The sequence below is a fragment of the Mytilus galloprovincialis genome, chromosome 6 (genome assembly GCF_965363235.1).
Source record: "Mytilus galloprovincialis chromosome 6, xbMytGall1.hap1.1, whole genome shotgun sequence".
Taxonomy (NCBI): domain Eukaryota; kingdom Metazoa; phylum Mollusca; class Bivalvia; order Mytilida; family Mytilidae; genus Mytilus; species Mytilus galloprovincialis.
In genome coordinates, this window is record NC_134843.1 from 35037568 (window position 1) to 35058225 (window position 20658).

General features: G+C 31.4%; 1 protein-coding gene across 4 annotated transcripts in view; it reads left to right on the plus strand.

The window, feature by feature from the left end:
• The window catches only part of LOC143079461 (uncharacterized), a 73181-nt gene that overhangs the window by 17893 nt on the left and 34630 nt on the right, over positions 1 to 20658 (plus strand). For 3 of the 4 annotated variants that reach the window (XM_076254806.1, XM_076254808.1, XM_076254807.1), the window contains 4 exons: positions 6887 to 6993; positions 10379 to 11605; positions 14476 to 14588; positions 17577 to 17687. In XM_076254806.1, coding sequence (XP_076110921.1) covers positions 6894 to 6993; positions 10379 to 11605; positions 14476 to 14588; positions 17577 to 17687 — 1551 coding nt within the window. In that variant the 5' untranslated portion in view covers positions 6887 to 6893. Of the gene's footprint in view, positions 1 to 3630; positions 3660 to 6886; positions 6994 to 10378; positions 11606 to 14475; positions 14589 to 17576; positions 17688 to 20658 lie in introns of those variants that run through there. The other variant, XM_076254809.1, reaches the window with a different exon arrangement.

Consider the following 20658-nt stretch of genomic DNA (forward strand, 5'->3'; position numbering starts at 1 on the left):
TTTTTTCCTGGTCATGTAAACTTTAACCTAATGTGAGAAAAACTGCATCTATAGTTTTACATGAAGATATTGTAAAGTTAGTTTTCTAGAACCCAAGGGAGGTAACCAATATCAGCCCCTTGTAGTGGTTAAATGAGGTGAAATAATCTTGTTAGACATGCCTACTTACATACAAAAAAATATATATTTACAATGATTATTTTCACTTATTAATTGTATTCGAAGTAGAAAATTTACAGTTGATATTGCTCCGACATCTGTTCCCTTTCGTATAAAATAGCACAGTAGTTTATTCCCGATGATTGGTTTGTAAGTATTGACTGAAGCTTTTGTTTGACCATTGCTTAGGAAATCAAGGGTTGGTTCAGAGGTTTTGTTTGTCTATCTTTATTTCTTATTTAAATCCTTTATAGCACTGAATTGATTTCCGTGAAACACTGAAGAGAATTCTCAATGCTTCAATTGGTTAAGATAATCCCTATTTATTTTAGTTTTGCTTCCACGGTGTAACATGAACTTTATTACATGTATATCTTTTCTTTTGCCAATTTTCTTATTGAATTGAATTAACTCATTCAAATAGATTCAGCACCTTTAAGAGTGAATCAATTTCTTTTAAACTTACATTAATTCTTAAATATATTTTGAAAGTTTAGTGTCACTCAAAAAGTGCACATTTTGTTTGGAGATGAGCCAGTTCTGGTTGTGGGATTTTTGCATTGTATTGAAGACCCATTGACAGCCTTCCAGCTGTTTTCTGCTCTTTTGTCAGGTTGTTGTCTCTTTGACACATTCCCAATTTCCATTCTCAATTTTGTTCAGAACATGATGCTTTTAGTTTAAGTTCTTAAATATCCCTTGCAAGAAAGTTACCAAAGCAGTGATTGTGTATGTCCATGAAATATTGTTGACATGTTGAGAACATTTCGGTAACTCTATACACCTGTTTTACAAACTCTTTCTACATTGATTCTGTCTTAAGGTGGTACCTAACACTACAGGGAGATAACTGTTTTTAAGGGAATCTTAAGCTTCTTAATGATCAAAATTAGTGTTTGTCAAACTGCTATATAACCAGTGTAATTTTTCTGATCAATTGGTTGGTTCAAATGTTTTGAAATTTTTATGTTTTTGTCAAGGGTCAAAGTAAATACTTTGTCAAAATTTTATGAAAATTAAACGAGCCAAATTAATTTTTTGTGAAAGTGTTGGGTACCACCTTTAAGTCTAACCTTATAAATAATCTTAATATCAAAGTCATATGCAAGGTAATTGTAATTTGACAATTTTTTGTTAAAGATTTCTATTCTTCAAAATAAGAACATTTGTAAATATGTACAACTTCTGGAAGTTTAAATTACCTAATCTCTTATAGTAATTTATAGCAATTATGATAATACTATGCTTAGTTATCATCTTTCAGAGATATCTGTTATAATATACTATTCTAAGGTTTAAATAAAGTTGGTTTTGAAGTCACAGTATTTAAAATTCACAGTTTTAGTTTATAGGTAGTAAATAGAGAATTAAAGATTTGATCTCTTTAAATATTGCTTTATTAAATTAAATATTCAGATATAAAGAAGAAGTAAGAAGTCTTTTGAACCCTGGTGGATAGTTGCCTCATCAGTTTAAACATAGTTATACTGGATTGGGAAACAAGTTATTGCAACTTATATTAATCCCTTTCCACTTGCTGGGTGCATGTGCTGCCTTGTAGTGGAATTAGCCAGCTCCTTTTCGAAATCTACAAGGGTGTCTTTTACGTACAAGAGATATTGCTCTCTCAAGTCTTAACACAGGTCAGCCATATATCGTCCCCTTCCAACGGACTATCATCGTTTTTCAAGACCATACTCGCAAATGGTTTCAAGAGAGAGCCAAAAATTCAGTCCCTGAAATTTTCTCCCCAAAACAAGCATCAAACCTGAGGAACCTTTGTGTGAGTAGTACGATGCACTATCCACTAAACTGGTTGTCATTGGCAAACCTTATTTTTATATGAAATTCTAAGCAATATTTTATTACAAAACTTTGACTACATTATAGGTGCATTTTTATGCTGTCCCTTTTTGTTGCTTTTATTATGTCTGTTGCATTAGATAAAAAAGAGCATAAAATTTCATTTTGTTTTTATTTCTGGCTAATTAGAGAGGTGTGATATAAAGCAATGGGGGATTTCAGATTACTTAACCTGAATAAAACAAATGATTGACAGATTGTATTATATGTTTTGAAGTGTTAACCTGCAAGGTAAACAAACAGGTAGATAAAAATAAACAATAAACCTTTACACATAGAATACTCCTACTGCTTCATCAAAACCCATTTATTGACATTAATTAGTGAAGAAAGTCTCACAGCTAGGGGGATTTTATAGTTATATGCTAAAATCATTACTTATAATTGATTTTGAGGGGCTAGATAATTGTTTTTATTTAACATTTAAGTACCTAAATAGACAAAGATGCATGTTACATAACATGATATGTAATTTGTTAACTTACATTGCTATTAAAAGTACATTCAGCGTTTTATACTTTTTGAAGACTGAAAAGTCATTATAAGTTTAATGGTAGAAGGGCTCCCACTTAACTTGTGAGATATCTCCTAAATAAAATAAATAGCACATTAAAGTAAAGGTGAACTAAGTGCTAGAGTACTAATTGTCCAATCTTCCAGGAAACTACTTAAAACTGGATTATGCTGAGATGATGAGCTTCAAATGTCAAGCCACATGGTACCTTTGAAAAATAAGTAATGGCTTCAAAATATCAAGTTTTTATGATATATATGATATGAAGTCTCTTTTTAAGATCCTAAAAAAGTAGAATAACAAAAATACCAAACTCAGGGGAAAATTAAAAACAGAAAGTCCGTCATCAAATAGCAAAATCAAAAGCTCCAACACATCAAACCAATGGATAACATCTATCATATTCCTGGCTTGGTACAGGTATTTTCTTATGTTGAAAATGATGGATTAAACCAGGTTTTATAGCTAGCTAAACCTCTCTCTGTACATAAAATTAAGAATAGAAATGGAGAATATGTCAAAGAGACAACAATCATACCATAGAGCAGACAATAGCCAAAAGCTGCCAATGGTTCTTCAATGCTAAGAAGATTCCTTTTGCATGTGGAGAATTTATACATTTTTGGGCTTATTCTTAATCATACATGAATTATTCATAGTTGTTTATTTTTGTTTGTTAGACAAATTTATCTAAGGATCCAGGCGTTGAGGTTTATTGTGGTCTGTTGGGCTGTCCATATTTTGGTAATGTCTGTTATCAGTTGAATTTACTATCTAATTGTAAGCATTAAGTTTGACATTATACAAATTTAATATCAGATTTTCCCAGCAGTTCCATTTCCTCCACACGTAAATATAAATTCTTCCCTTTTTGGTAAAAATTGAGATCAGTTAAGTACATAATTTGACCTTGAATACGTGTGTAACTGTTATCAAATGTATATTAAGGTGTTATAGTAACTATAGGTCACTGTGTTATGTCTTTATCTTTACCCAATTCTGGCTTGTGCATAAGTTATGTAATTTTCATATCTCTAAGTCTAGATTTATCCAGTAGGATTTTTTGACACATGGAACCAGATAGAAAGTATGGAGATGTTAAAATTTTGAAAAGAAATTGAGGGTAAGGGATTCTCAAAGTAAAGAAAAGTAGAAACTATAGTGAAATTTGAAATATTATTGATTAGACAACAATGAACACAAGCATTTTAGTATTGTTGTAAGGTCAATAAATGTGATGGAAAAATAATTGTAATTATTAACATGAAATTGCATATAAAAACATTGCACATAGATCTAATTTTGCCAAAAATGCCACTTTTAAAATGTTTCATCAATTTAAGTTTGACTATGAAAATTTGAAACTTTTTATTTCACTAATGGCCTCAGTACAAACAATACAATATGACAAATATAGCAATCTTATTATATTACTGCAAGAGTTATCGCCCCTTAAATGACTAAGTTTAAAAAATTAGTAAGACAAATAGATATTGGCTATTTGCTAAAACGTCATATAATGCAATTGATAGCTAATTTTTCTTTATTTAAAAAAAAACAGTCTTACACATCAATTACCAAACTGTCTCAAAATCTGCAGAATTTAGCAAAGAATTGACCGGTTGTGTATTGCTATTTTACAATCCAAGATGGCAGTTTACATTTAATCAGCCTTTAAAGTATCATTAATTTTTCAAAGTCAACTGTCAATTTGTACTGTATTTTTGAATTTAAGGCTGTGTAAAAGCATGACAAGTTTATGTTGAAAGTTTATCTATGACATGTTTAGAAAGTTTTACCACCTCATATTTTATGATAATAAATACTGTTGTTACATACAAATGCTCAGTAATGATTGTATTACTATGTTCCTAGAATTTTTAAACTTTTATTCTCTCCACATTGTAATTAAATATTTTCCCTTTTTTATAATTTATATTTCCATTATTGATTAATTATGACATGTTAAATAATTCATAGAATTAATCTTGAAATAAAATTGTCTTTTGAAAACAGGAATTACTCCTGAAAGAATTCCATTTTATTTATTGTTTTGCAATATTTTGTAACTAGAACAGAGATAGAAACAGACAATAGAAATATACATTATTAATCTTTTTTTGTTTTATTATTTATAAGCATAATGGAAAGAATAATATACAAATTAGCTCTCACAGGGAGTCAGGGATTACCGCATGTTCAGATTGCCCAACTTAAATGTTAACAAAAATAAAATTGAGAATGGAAGTAGGAAATGTATCAAAGAGACAAAAACACAACCAAAGAGCAGAAAAAAACCAAATGCCACTAATGGGTCTTCATCACTGCGAGAAAATCCTGCACCCTCAAGGGTGCTTAATAAGCTGGCCCCTAAACAAAAATGTGTACTTGTTCAGTGATAATGGACGTCATAATAATTTCCGAAATATATAAATGAACTGAAATTAAAAATCTAAAAAGAATAACAAAGACCAGAGGCTCCTGACTTCGGACAGACGCTAGAATGCTACAGGGTCGAACATGTTTTTTTTTAAATCTCAATCCTCCCCCTATACCTCTAAGGATATAGAACAGCGAAAAAAATGCGCTAAAGTTTAAGGTATTTGTTTTTTATTTTCTGGTCCCAGGACCCCACTACAACCTGTCAAATATCAGAGCAATCATGAACTACAGTAAACAATGGCCTGCTAGGTAATATAAGATTTTAGATACATCTTATATGCTTCAGTAGCTCACTTCTATTATTTTTTTGCTTCATCCATTTATCTATTATTCATCAGAATTGATAAGTTTTATACATCATTGATCATTCTATGAAGTGTCAACCTCTAAGCATTTTATAGTTACTGCTTATTTTAGTCACATGGACGATAATGGCGTGTAATGATGGTAATTTGTATCATTAAGTTGAAATTCAAAGGTGGAGTCGTATTTACATAGGAACAAGGTAAATCTTCAATCACACAGTAATATTTTTTCTTTGAAACTTGCAATATCAATAAGAGAAGATGTGGTGTCAACACCCCTGAGACAGCAAGCAAACAAAACAAAACAAAATGCAAATCAGCATTCAAGATTTCCTAGTAGGCTGGTTTCTCCAACAATTAGGTCATATTTAAGGGAAGGACTGTTATGATTATCCATTTTGCAAAATGAAAATTGTTTTTTGAAAATTATATTTGTCTGATTAAGTATTAAACTAAAACATATCATATATACAAATTAAGACTTCAAAGTTCACCAGTAGTTAACCACATATCATATATACAAATTAAGACTTCAAAGTTCACCAGTAGTTAACCTCTTGTATGCACATGTGCACACTCTGCCTCGAGTGTTTATGGACAATTTTTTATATATGTGTTACCTGGCTGTCAGTTGTGTCATTACTGCGGGAAGCTTGTACATCTGGAGGAAAGTACATGTATTGAGTAGTATTTTGTTGTATTCATTCATCTATTTGCCACAATAACGAATTAGATCTCTTATTTTTTCCAACTACTTACAAATTTTTGTTGAAAATTTCTCAACTGTGTTTTAATGTGATCTTGTACATTGTAAGATTGATGTGAGCAGTTGTAGATGATTCATTATGTCCTAGGTATTCTAGTGTTTAAAATGATTTTTTACTTTTAGCATTTAGTGTTGGAAAAAAAATTTGTAAAAGATACATTGATGGGCGTGACATTTTAGGAAAGTAATATTGCAGATGAATGTTTTGTGACTAATATAAAGTTTGGAGGACAAGGTTGTTATATTTTAACTTGCTTAAAGATATTTTCAAAGTGCAAAAACACCTCAATCTGGTGCAGCTGAGAGCTATGTTACTGTATATATTTTGATATTGTGCTCTGATGATTTGATTTTGACAATGTTCTGATGCAATATTTTTTATATTAAAAATTAAACTGACCAGGGCAGTTGTAAGACATTATTTAGGTAAAAGTAGGGATTTTACGTTACGAAAAACATAAAATACTTTACTTTATGTTATGTCCAGTACATGCAGGGATTTTATGTCTTCAGCATCTTGTTCCCTTACTTTGTGCTTTGTCAAGAGCTTGCACAATTCCAAGAAGGAAAACTAGCTGACAGACTTCAAATATTTGGACAATTAGTATCTTGCCATTTTAGAGTTATCCATTTATAATTTGGAAAATTGCAAATTTTTCATTTCAGCATTTTAACTTAAGTTTGCCTTATTAAAGTAGAATGCAAACTTTTAAATAAACATATCCACAATGATAAGAACCACATCATGCAGACAGAGTTTAAATTTGGAACTCTTCTTTTTCAGATATCAGATTGAAACTTTTATTAATATTTATAATTTATATTCCTCTTTTGCAGGTTTGGGATGGATGTGAATAAAAGTATATTATTGATTTTTCTGTTGATTGTGGATGTACTCTTAGAACCAGTTGTCCAGGGAGCTGAGAGCAGAGGAGGGGGACCAGGTAATGATTAAACGAAATATGCTTTAAGGAGATCTTGCACAGTGTTTATGTTATATATTTTACAGAATCAAAAAAATATAAAATACTGCAAATCAGTAATAAGTTACAATTCTTTGAAGGTGAAGCAATGTTTTATGCAAAAAATTTTTCATTGCAATTGCAATTACACTTTGCTATTTCCATTAAAATAAATCTCATTTATGAGCAGTTTTGTTGCATCATCCAAAAAGAGGAAGCAGATAATGATTTATTACAAAATAAAAAAAGAAATGTTTTCCACAAAATAAGTTCAAAGAAACTATCACAAATTAATTTTTTAGACAACAATTTTTGTGTTGGGCCTTTAGTTTGTCAAATAATAGTATAATTTGACCATAGTATACCACACTCTAATGTTATTAGCTATTGAAATGTACCTGTTTGTCAAAGAGTCACACACCGTTTAATTAAATTACTGTAGATTTCTGGTAGATAAAAAACCACTGAACAGCGACTTAATTGACATTTATTTATGATTGGGTGTCTAGTGTTAATGACTGGCCGTGATAGACCCTTGTGGGTAGTCAAGGTTGTCAAACACCCACTAGAAGAATGGACTATATATTGGGAATGACCTTCATGTATTATAGTTTGTAGAAATGGAATTTAAACACCTTGTTGAGCATTTAAAAGCTTATATATTTCATTATATAGTTGATAATCGATAGAAGATTACTAACTACTATACAAACTTTCAGTGTTATTAGCTATGGCAAATGCAACAGAATGTTAGTTAGACCTGATATACCCACTGGACATCGCATTATACATAAAAAAAAGTCTTTGTATGATACAAGTTTTACCGGTGTTTACAAAAACCTGAAAAAAGTAAACAGGAAAGATATTTCTATCTTGAAAAAGAGTGCTTTTAGTGGGAGAAGTTGATTCAAATCATAACCTATAGTAAGAACTGACAATACATATATATACTGGAATAAATGCTAATCTGCAAAAAAAAATGTCTTAGACGCCCCCGCCACTTCAAAATGTACTACTAAAATATAAATTAATAAGATATAATCATACAGAACTGTTTACCAAGTGGTTTTTAAAAATCTCTTAATTAAACAGTAAAGTGACTCTGAATCAAACATGATAAACCAACACTTGAGCTACTATTTATATATGTACTGTAGGTATTTGCCTTGAAGACAAAAAATGCACTTGTTGATGACAGAGATAGATTAATTGACTGAATCTGTGGGGAGATATAAGACACCTGATCAATACTTCATCAGTAACGTTGTTTACCTATTCGTTAAGATTGACACAAGTCTAGAGGAGGGTTAATAACATTATTATATACACAAAATTGTAGGAAATTAATGATGTTGACTAGTTTGGGAGAGATTGATTGAAGATAAGGGGTTAGCTGTACCATCTGTACCTGATCTCCCTCCCTGAAGACTGAAGACTAGAGATGATAGTCTTTTGATGTTTTGTATTGATATAAGGAATTGTGGGGTTTTTGGTACTGAGACAGCAACTCAACAATAAAAGTAATCAAAAGACTTTTTGTTGGAACATAAAGTCTTCATGTCTGTCGTATTTGTGTCTATTTGTTTTTTAGCTCACCTAAGTGAGCTGTTCTCATCACTTGGCGTTCGTCGTCGTTAACTTTTACAAAAATCTTCTCCTCTGAAACTACTGGTCAAAATTTAACCAAACTTGGCCACAATCATCATTGGGGTATCAAGTTTTATAAAATGTGTCCGATGACTCAGCCAACCAACCAAGATGGCCGCCATGGCTAAAGATAGAACATAAGGGTAAAATGTAGATTTTGGCTTATAACTCTGAAACCGAAGCATTTAGAGCAAATCTGACATGTGGTTAATATGTTATTAAGTCAACATCTATCTGCCCTAAAATTTTCTGACGAATCAGACAACAGGTTGTTGGGTTGCTGCCCCCGAATTTGCAATTTTAAGAAAATTTTGCCGTTTTTGGGTTATTATCTTGAATATTATTATAGATAGAGATAAACTGTAAACAGCAATAATGTTCAGCAAAGTAAGATCTACATATAAGTCAACATGACCAAAATGGTCAGTTGACCCATTAAGGAGTTCTTTCCCTTTACAGTCATTTTTTACCAATTTTTAGTAAATTTTTGTTATCTTTTCAAAAAATCTTTTCCTCTGAAACTACTGGGCCAAATTTAACAAAACTTGGCCACAATCATCATTGGGGTATCTAGTTTTAAAAATATGTAGGGTGACCCGGCCAACCAACCAAGATGGCCACCATGGCTAAAAATAGAACATAGGGGTTAAATGTAGATTTTGGCTTATAACTCTGAAACCAAAGCATTTAGTCAAGTCAAGATCTATCTGCCCTGAAATTTTCTGATGAATTGGACAACCCTTTTTGGGTTGCTGCCCCTGAATTGGTAATTTTTAAGGAATTTTTGCTGTTTTTGGTTATTATCTTGAATATTATTATAGATAGAGATAAACTGTAAACAGCATTAATGTTCAGCAAAGTAAGATCTACAAATAAGTCAGCATTACCAAAATGGTCAGTTAGGAGTTATTGCCTTTTACAGTCAATTTTTTAACAATTTTCATAATTTTGTAACTTTTTGTAAATTTTAACAAAATATTTTCCTCTGTAACTAATGGGCCAAGTACATTATAGATAGAGATAATTGTAAGTAGCAAGAATGTTCAGTAAAGTAAGATCTACAAACACATCACCATCACCAAAACAAAATTTTGTCATTAATCCATCTGTGTCTTTTGTTGAATATGCACATAGACCAAGGTGAGCGACACAGACTCTTAAGAGCCTCTAGTTTTAAAATGCATGTTATGAATGAAACCATTAGTCTTATCACATTTTTTCTGGCTTTGGTGTTTTATAGCAGAATTAAAGATAAAAAGCCTAAAAATAATCACCAAGTATTTAGTTCAAGTAAGAATGCTTGCAGTTGATGAAACCAGTGATTTTTCTGCATGAATACTATAACAGCAACAACCAAATCTCACAAAAAACATAAGAGAAACAATTTTTCAAAATCATTTATTTTTTTCAAAGGAAGATGTAGGTGACATTGCTTAATTAAGAAATGTCTGATTAAACCATTATAACTTTTAGCATGATTATTTTTATGCCCCTGCTGTAGTGGAGGGAGCATTTTAAAGTTTTACCCTTGTCTGTCTGTATGTCCATTTGTATGTCCCAAAGTTGGTTTCCGTTCTCTGACTTTAGTTTGCCTTAGCTAAATGTTATGAAACTTAAAGACAATGCTTATTACCACATAATACAGATCTAATTTGAAATTTGGTGGCATCACTGTTACTGTTCTTTTAGTTTTTTTTTATATTATTAATTTCTATTACAGCAATAGTACAGCTTTCCCAAAACAGTAATGGAGCAGTCCAGTCTCAGGTTAATCAGCAAGTTGTGAATCAAGTTAACCAGCAAAATGATGCTAAAACAAACAATAACTATGTCAAAAAGAAAAACAAAAAGAAGAGAAGGAAAAAAAGAACCAGCGATACAATGGGAATACCCGTTCATTTAAACAATGAGCAAGTTCAGAAGAGAAGCGACACACGTGTAAATAGTTCTAATGTTAACAACATTCCAAATAACGGATTTATAAATGTTCATGATCATGTGCAACAATCCTTGACAGATACAAAAAATACAAGTAGAGTTAATAATATTCCTCAACCAGGAAGTAATATACAACAATCTATAAATACACCTAGTCCTGTATTAAATTCTGTAAATAATATAGAAAATAAAGTGAAATCATTGGATAATAGTAATTTTAATAAAGCTGTTGTTGACAATAATAATAATGTTGCTGCTGAACCCCCACCAGTACAAAATGGCAATACGGGTCTCAATTCCAATAATGTAGCTAATCAACAAGCTGGCGGGAATAATCAAGCTGTGGAGATTCCAATGAGGCAGTCCGTTGGTCAGGGACGAGGTGACATTCCAGTTCAGAATAATCCTGTAAATTTTGACCAGCAACAACAACAGCAGCAGCAACAACAGCAACAACAGGAAGAACAGCAGCAGCAACAACAACAACAACAGCATCAAGAACCTGTGTTTCAACAACAACAACAACAACAAGACAATAGGGCTTCATATCAAACAAATCAAGATTCATTGACAAAGAAAGCGGAAAGCATGAGAATCATGTGGGATTGGAGTGACTTTCTCATTAATTATGAACAATATGTGATGCCAGAACAGAAGGTTCGGCGTGCACCACAGGCCACAACAGGTGAACCATGGCCAATGCCTCAGTATTATACAACAAAACGAAACAAAGTTTATAAAATTAATAAGGACAAGTTTCAGTTTAGAATTGTAAAAGAGTCTTGTGATATAGTTGAGAAAGCTGTGATCAGGTATAAGGATTATATAATTAATGATACTATCCTGGATATGCATAATAATTTACAATACGCTAGAGGTTCCAACTTTGAGGATTTATCAGTCAAGTATGAAAAGGATATGTATCGAAGGGCTCCTTATCTAGATGCTGTTACAGTCAAAATCAGAAGGCCATGTGCCAAACTACCAAGTGATAAAATGGATGAATCTTGTAAGTATATTTTTCCTTACTTAATAGTATTAAGTCAGTAGAACATCTGACTACTGTTGATTCAGTATTATTCATGGGATATCAATTTTCGTGGATTTTGTGGGTCAAGGTTAAGCACAAATTCAAATATACAACGAAAGACAAATGTTCTATAGGCTTGTACATGTTGTATGCAGACTTTGGCAAAACCACGTAATTAAATATTCACGAAATGCAATATTTACTGAATCCACGAAAATTGATACCCACAAAAATAAATGAATCCACAGTATGTGATTTTAGTACAGAGATATAAAAGGGTATTTTTATGTTTCATGAATTTTTTTTATCATCGAGGGAAAACTTTGCAAACAACAGTCCACAAAACATGTGCACCATACAGAAAACTGAAAAAATAATATGATGCCATCAAAGTTGGCCAAACACTTTCACAATGTTTAGATTTTATGTATACATTTACATTACATGATAGATATTTTAGATTATATATTTGAAATTTTCTGAGACTTTCAAAAAGTAATATTTTATTTCCAAATTATGAAGGCACGACTTTAACTTGGTGTTTCGAGTTCAAACATTCAGTACATAAAGCAACCTGTTACATTGAATGTATTATCATCATTATTCAATTCAATTTCCTACAGGCCAGACATATCTTCATGTCTTCAGTTCATACTAGTTCAGTACATTACACAACCTGTTACATTGTATGTTTTATCAGCTTTGTAAATATAGGGAATTCTAATAAGTATTTGAACGAAATTGATATTGTTTAAATTTGCATTCACTATGTAAGCATATTACTTTTGTAAATATCAGTTTTGTTAGAGTATTGAAATTGAATTGGTTAAATAGTTAATCTGCTGCATGTACAATCACTGTATGTCAGCACTAGCACTGTATAACTGTAATAGTTAAAACCACAGGGCCTAAAACTCAACACAGGAAAGATAGGCACAGCATTTCAAAATCTGATTGATCATCAAGTCAATAGAAAACATTCATCTACTTTCCTGTTCTGTGATTTCATTTTCATGATTTAAATCCTTTAATAGGAACTGGAAATTTGTCTATTGTCTTTATGACCGTCTTGGAACAATTGAAAATAATTATTAGCATGCAAAAACTGGAATTAAGTTTCTTATCTTTCAGTGGTGGATCCAGAAATTGTACATGAAGGTGTTATTAATCCTTACTACTCATTTTTGCTACTCATCCGTAATGAGAATTTGCTTTAGACTAGAATTTTAGTTCATTGAAGGGCCTTTTGTCTGATTTTAAAATACTTTAAATTTTCAAAATATTCGAATTATCTCTCGCTACCTTAGCCTTTTTGTCCTCATGCAGCTTAAAGCAAATACCAATCAATCAATCAATCATCTGTAATGGTATGATAAAACTGTTACATATAAACTGTTTTCAATGGGTCTTAATAAGGCAGGCGAAAATCTGCATAATTTCAGGACCCTGTTGACACTTTACTTGTACGCAGGTTCAACACTATTTGTCAGTAGCTACGTTTATATTAAATGAATAAAATCTCTCAGAATCAGTTCAGGAGTCCAGCTGACTGCTTTTCCATAGTCTTTTAATTAGAATGCTGGGCATTTATTCAGTATTTCTCTAATTTCATTTATTTAACGTTATGTCAATGAAGTACAAATACTAACTGGGCAAAGTAAATTTTCAGACTTGACAGTATTACACCTTATTGATCCCTTCTACATCATTAGTAGTAATTTTGAGAGAGGATTGTAACTAATGAATGACCCATGTATATGTACTTTATTAAGGAGCATACTGACACAAAATAACTTAGATTTCATCATGGGGGTCTAGATGGTTTGACTGATTCAATTCTTTATGCTGTATAAATGATTATTTTTAATTAAAGGAAGCTTCTATTTCTAATTAAAGGAAGCTTTAAAATAAGTAAGAAGGAAAATATCAATGAAACTGAATAATTGACTTTGATCTGATCTCTATGATATAATTTGATCTGATATCTATGGTATAATTTGGCAGGATAATTAGTATGAAATTCCCAATTTGGTGTTTTTTGCATGTGAAAGTCTCAACTGAATGTGTTATGTTCTTTTATTAAAGTAGAAAAATCCCTGAATCGATGTAGGGAAATGAAGGTGTGAGGATTATTTATAATAAATACTTGAATTTGTATCTATTGCATATACGGTAATTTACATGTACATGTATATATGTTACCTTGATAAATCATTAGTTTAAACATGTTAAACATATTTAATTATAGTGGATTGGGAAAAAAGTTTTGCAACTTATATTAATCCCTTTCCACTTTGCGGGTGCGAGTGCTGCCTTGTAGCGGCATTAGTCTGCTCTTTTTTCGAAATCTACAAGGGTGTCTTTAACGTGCAAGAGATATGGCTCTCTCTTAACACGGGTCAGCCATTTATCGTCCCCTTCCGACGGACTATCATCGTTTCCTCAAGACCATACTCGCAAATGATGTCAAGGGATCACCGAAAATTCAGTCCCTGAAATTTTCATCCCAGATGGGAATCGAACTAGGAACTTTTGTGTTAGTAGTCCGATGCACTAATATAACCACTACACCACAGCGACTCATTGCTTTTTTAAAAGTCAAATTTTAAAATAAAGTACTAGTCATGAAATGAAAGGTATAAAAAGCTCAGACTTATTCATCTTCACATGTAAACTTTTGTTACTTACAAAACACATAAAAAATAGCATCTACATGGAATACACTGTTTAAAAACATTAAAATGCTTTTTATTTCCAGTTTTACATAAATATACCAAAGTTAATACAATGTTTGTAGCTTAGGTTTGAATTTTAGATTAATATATTAAATATTTTTATTATTTTTTCAGATGATTTGTTTGTGAAGAGAAAGGCATCATATATTTGGGCCAATGAAGTCTGGGGTGCCATAAGAGGATTAGAAACTTTCAGTCAGCTTGTATTTAGAGGTGTTGATGATGAGGTACTAATGCTTTCTATAAATTAACCAAAACATAGAATATTAGTCATGTTATCCATCCAATTTATTGAATTAAAAATCAGTTTTCTAAAGTTTTTATACGACCGCAAATTTTGAAAAAATTTTCGTCGTATATTGCTATCACGTTGGCGTCTGCGTCGTCGTCGTCGTCGTCGTCGTCGTCGTCGTCGTCGTCGTCGTCCGGCGTCCGAATACTTTTAGTTTTCGCACTCTAACTTTAGTAAAAGTGAATAGAAATCTATGAAATTTTAACACAAGGTTTATGACCATAAAAGGAAGGTTGGTATTGATTTTGGGAGTTTTGGTCCCAACATTTTAGGAATAAGGGGCCAAAAAGGGCCCAAATAAGCATTTTCTTGGTTTTCGCACCATAACTTTAGTTTAAGTTAATAGAAATCTATGAAATTTTGACACAAGGTTTATGACCACAAAAGAAAGATTGGGATTGATTTTGGGAGTTTTGGTTTCAATAGTTTAGGAATAAGGGGCCAATAAAGGGCCCAAATAAGCATTTTTCTTGGTTTTTGCACAATAACCTTAGGTTAAGTAAATGGAAATCTATGAAATTTAAACACAATGTTTATGACCACAAAAGGAAGGTTGGTATTTATTTTGGGAGTTTAGGACCCAACAGATTAGGAATTAGGGGCCAAAAAGGGACCCAAATAAGCATTTTTCTTGGTTTTCGCACTATAATGTTAGTATAAGTAAATACAAATCTATGAAATTTAAACACAAGGCTTATGACCATAAAAGGAAGGTTGGTATTGATTTTGGGAGTTTTGGTCCCAACAGTTTAGGAAAAAGGGGCCCAAAGGGTCCAAAATTAAACTTTGTTTGATTTCATCAAAATTGAATAATTGGGGTTCTTTGATATGCCGAATCTAACTGTATATGTAGATTCTCAACTTTTGGTCCCGTTTTCAAATTGGTCTACATTAAGGTCCAAAGGGTCCAAAATTAAACTTAGTTTGATTTTGACAAAAAATGAATCGGTTGGGTTCTTTGATATGTTGAATCTAAAAATGTACTTAGATTCTTGATTATTGAAGTTAATTGGTCCAGTTTTCAAATTGGTCTACATTAAGGTCCAAAGGGTCCAAAATTAAACTTTGTTTGATTTCATCAAAAATTGAATCCTTGGGGTTCTTTGATATGCCAAATCTAACTGTGTATGTAGATTCTTCATTTTTGGTCCTGTTTTCAAATTTCAAATTCTACATTAAAGTCCAAAGGGTCCAAAATTAAACTAAGTTTGATTTTAACAAAAATTGAATTCTTGGGCCTCTTTGATATGCTGAATCTAAACATGTACTTAGATTTTTGATTATGGGCCCAGTTTTCAAGTTGGTCCAAATCAGGATCTAAAATTATTATATTAAGTATTGTGCAATAGCAAGTCTTTTCAATTGCACAGTATTGTGCAATGGCAAGAAATATCTAATTGCACAATATTGTGAAATAGCAAATTTTTTTTTAATTAGAGTTATCTTTCTTTGTCCAGAATAGTAAGCAAGAAATATCCTATTTGTGCAATAGCAAGAATTTTTTTTAATTGGAGTTATCTTTCTTTGTCCAGAATCAACTTAAATCTTTGTTATATACAATATACAATGTTTATACACTTTTTACTACCAACTGATAAATTTAAATAATCTTTACCATTCAGTGATAACAAGCAGTTTTTTTACATCTTAATATTTTATGATGTATTTAAATGAGTAGTTATTGTTGCAAACTCCATTAGAAATTTGAATTGATATCAGTTTTGAAAAAGGGAAACGGGGATGTGAAAAAAAAGGGGGGGGGTTAAATTTTTCTCATTTCAGATTTCATAAATAAAAAGAAAATTTCTTCAAACATTTTTTTGAGAGGATTAATATTCAACAGCATAGTGATTTGCTCAAAGGCAAAAAAAACCTTTTAAGTTCATTAGACCACATTCATTCTGTGTCAGAAACCTATGCTGTGTCAACTATTTAATTTTAGATTTAAAAAGTTTGAAGAAGAAATCTTTAATTGATTTGTAAAATCTTGGCATTTGTTTTGTGTAAAAAAAAACCATGTAATGTCAAAAATTTGATCACAATCCAAATTCAGAGCTGTATCATGCTTGAATGTTTTGTCCATACTTGCCCCAACTGTTCAGGGTTCGACCTCTGCGGTCGTATAAAGCTGCGCCCTGCGGAGCACCTGGTTTAAAAATGTCATGTAGTAATATGAAATTTTGAGATACTATTGTTTAAAGGTACCATACGTGTGCATTGCAGTTTGGGAATCCTGTGAAAAATGTTATCTTACAAGGTTAATGTTCAAAATGTACTTTATATATATTCTGTATGTGCCTTTCTCAAGTCAGGAGCCTGTTATTCAGTGGTTGTTTGTTGAGGTATATAATATTTGTTTTGTACTTTTAAAAATGAGGCTGTTAGTTTTCTTGTTCAAAATGTTTTGTATTTGTCATTTCTGGTACTTTTAAAGCTTGCTATGCAGCATAAGTTTTACTCATGGTTGAAGGCGTGGCTAATATTAGTGAATTTTACATCATTTGATCTTAGATAAAAGTTTGTCTGATTAGCAATTATATCACATCTTATTGATTTTTATAATGTCAGTTTTGTGCATGAATGTTAAGAAATAACAATGCAATACAGTACTGGATTTCCTTTGAAAAAAACAGATTAATGTTGTGCGTTTAAAAATGCTTTGTTTCTGTTCTCTAACTTTAAAATTTAGTTTTCCTCAACCAAATGTTATAAAACTTATACACAATGCTTATTACTACAAAACTCAGATCAAGTACAAATTTGGGTAGTGTCACTTTTATTGTTCTTCAGTTATGCCTTTTATAACTGTATATGATATCCAAGCTGAGGCATCATCTGTGTCCCATAGACACATTCCCCATATATTTTGTATTCATTCACACAGCACAGAACTATAAGAGCAATTTTATTTTGTTTATTTTAGTTATACATCAAAGACACCACAATAAATGACTACCCGAGATTTCAGCATAGAGGGATACTTCTAGACTCCAGTAGACATTTTATGTTTAAAGATGTTATTTTTGATGTACTTGTAAGTATGCATGCTTAACACCATATCTTTTTGTATATGAACATACAGGCTTAACATGTACTGTAAACCCACTAATTTTCGTAAGTAATATTTTTTTGCGACTCGCAAGTAGAAAATAAAAGTAAAAGCAAAATATAAATTGTAACTAATATGTAAATTTTGGATTTTTCTTTATCTTTAAGTAAATTTTAGAATCACGAAATTAAAGCGCCAGGATATGGGTTAGAATGGACTAAACGCGAAATAATGTATCTTGGAAAATAAGTTGGTTTACAGTTACTTGTTTTATTGAAAAAACATACTTTACATTACTAGTTTCATTGTACATATGTTGTGTAAAATATACATGTAAAGTACAGAACAGAATGACATAAGATTCAATAATACATAGATGTATTTTGTATTACTCCAAAGATATGGTTATATCTTTCACAACTACAACTAAGGTCCCCTGCCTGGGTTATTAATTAAGCCAAACTACATCTATGCTTAAAAGCAGAATCATTATATAAATACCAGTTTGTGTTACTATGGTTAGTGGCCTTGAATATATATATTGTATCCACAAACTTAACTGACCAAATTCCTAATGTAAACACAGGACAGTATGTTTATTGGTTATACAATTGCCAATTTATTACTTGGAGATTAGTTCAAATTGATTTGCCTAGAAAATATAGCTTTTTAACCTTTATTTCCTTAGAACTGTAAATTCCTCCCCATAACTATGATTGTCAAAGTCAATTATAAGAAAGTGATAACTCTAAGAAATAAAGAATGTGTATAATGTATCTTAATCAATACATATAAAGTTAAAATATATCAAACCAAATTAACTAAGGGATCTATTGATTTTGATGGCCTTGAGTTTAGCTGCAGACTTGGGAATTAGAATTAAATTCAATTTAGCCACGTCTTCAGACTACTTCAGGAACAATAATCCTGCACTTCTGTCTTAAATAAATTGATTTGAATGTTTGCCTTTCTCTAGTGATTCAGACAATGTCTTCAGGGATGAGAATGACTACCAGTTCTTAGTCATCTTCATTTCAAATTTTGTTTTGTAACTACAGAATTTTTATTATGTCTTCAGTTATATAGTTGACGCATCAGTTTGTGAGAAAATATGAATAGACTTTAATACTGTTTTTCATTTCCTTTACGATTTACCATATAATCCAAGTCTATAAGGTTTAAATATTGTTGATGGCTTGTCTGAATATTTATCATCTTTTTACAAAAATGTCTTATATGTACAGTTTGTTCTTATATTGTACTGTTACAACACTGTCCAAGGTAGGGGGAGGATTCAGATCTTGCAAAAAGTTTTATCCCCGTCACAATTTGTATGAGCCTGTGCAAATCTGTAACCTGTATTTTAGTGATTGCTGTTGGGTGCTGTCTCTCTGATAAAACATTTTTTTGTATATTGTCTTGTCATAAATCTGGCCTTTGATTTTCTTTTTGAACTGTTTTCCATTTTGTCATGTCTGAAATTTTTTATTACCTACTACATTGTTTACAGTATGGGTTTTGTTCATTGTTGAAAGCCAGGTGTTGACCTACAGTTGCTTACATCCAGGTCATTTAGTCTCTTGTAGATGGCTATCTCTTAATTAGTCTCTGGTAGATGGCTATCTCATTGCAATTGTCGAATCAAAATTGGTGTAGTGGTTAGTGCATCGGACTACTAACACAAAGGTTCCTGGTTCGATTCCCGTCTGGGATTTCCTGAATTTTCGGCTCTCCCTTGTCACCATTTGCGAGTATGGTCTCAAGGAAACGATGATAGTCCGTCAGAAGGCGGACGATAAATGGCTGACCCGTGTTAAGAGAGAGCCATATCTCTTGCACGTTAAAGACACCCTTGTAGATTTCGAAAAAGAGCAGGCTAATGCCGCTACAAGGCAGCACTCGCACCCACAAAGTGGAAAAGGATTAATATAAGTTGCAAAACTTGTTTCCCAATCCACTATAAATAAATATGTTTAAACTAATCAATTTTCACCTCCGTGTATATTTATATTATAATTCAAATATTAAGATTGAGATGTAGTTAAAAGGGAAGGTTCACTTTGATGAAAATGTCAAAAGTGACAGGATAGAAATTGTTATTCAAAAACAATTTTCTTGTGTTATAATTTGTTACTCAAAAACAATTTTCTTCATGCTTATAGATTTTATATCTTATGATTAACTATATTAGGGTGTCAAATTGACTTTTACAAAAAGTCTAATATAGTTAATCATAAGATATAAATATTGCTTTCTTCATATCGTTGCTGTTTTTTCAAACTTTTGAATAGTAAACACCAAACGAATTTTTGCATACCTTTCAAATGGTAGAAAACTCTTAATGATATACAGGAAAATTTATTAGGTTAAATTATTGAATTTGTTTACAAAAATAATTGCATTTTACTTTCTCAACTGTCTCATCTAAAATAGCTGAATGTAAATCCTTTAAAACAAGAATTATAAAATCTGGAATAATTTATAATTCTGGTAAAATTGATAAGTAAGCTATGATGAAAACTGACCCATTTTAAATTTTAGGGTAAACGAAACCCTATGATGAAAATTAACCCAATTTAGTTAGTTACTGAAATATCAGTGAAAGTAAAATGAACTTTAGTCATGCACACATGGTTAACTCTCTTTAGTTAGTTTTCATCATACATTTTTTATCAATTTCCCAGAATTTAGAATTATTGCAGATTCAGATAGTTCCTTGTTTTAAGTATTACTAGCATACTTTGATATAAAACAAGGAGATGGGGTATGATTGCCACCGAGACAACTAACCACCAAAGACCACAGGATGAGGATGTAAACTTGTAAAGGACCACTTTAAAATCTCTCAAGACACTTGTAATTATGATAAACAGTGTTTAAATGACAGCTCAAGGTTATCTAGAGTTCATCAATAGTCAAAATACATTTTTTTGTAGTAGGGCAATGTATAGTTGTA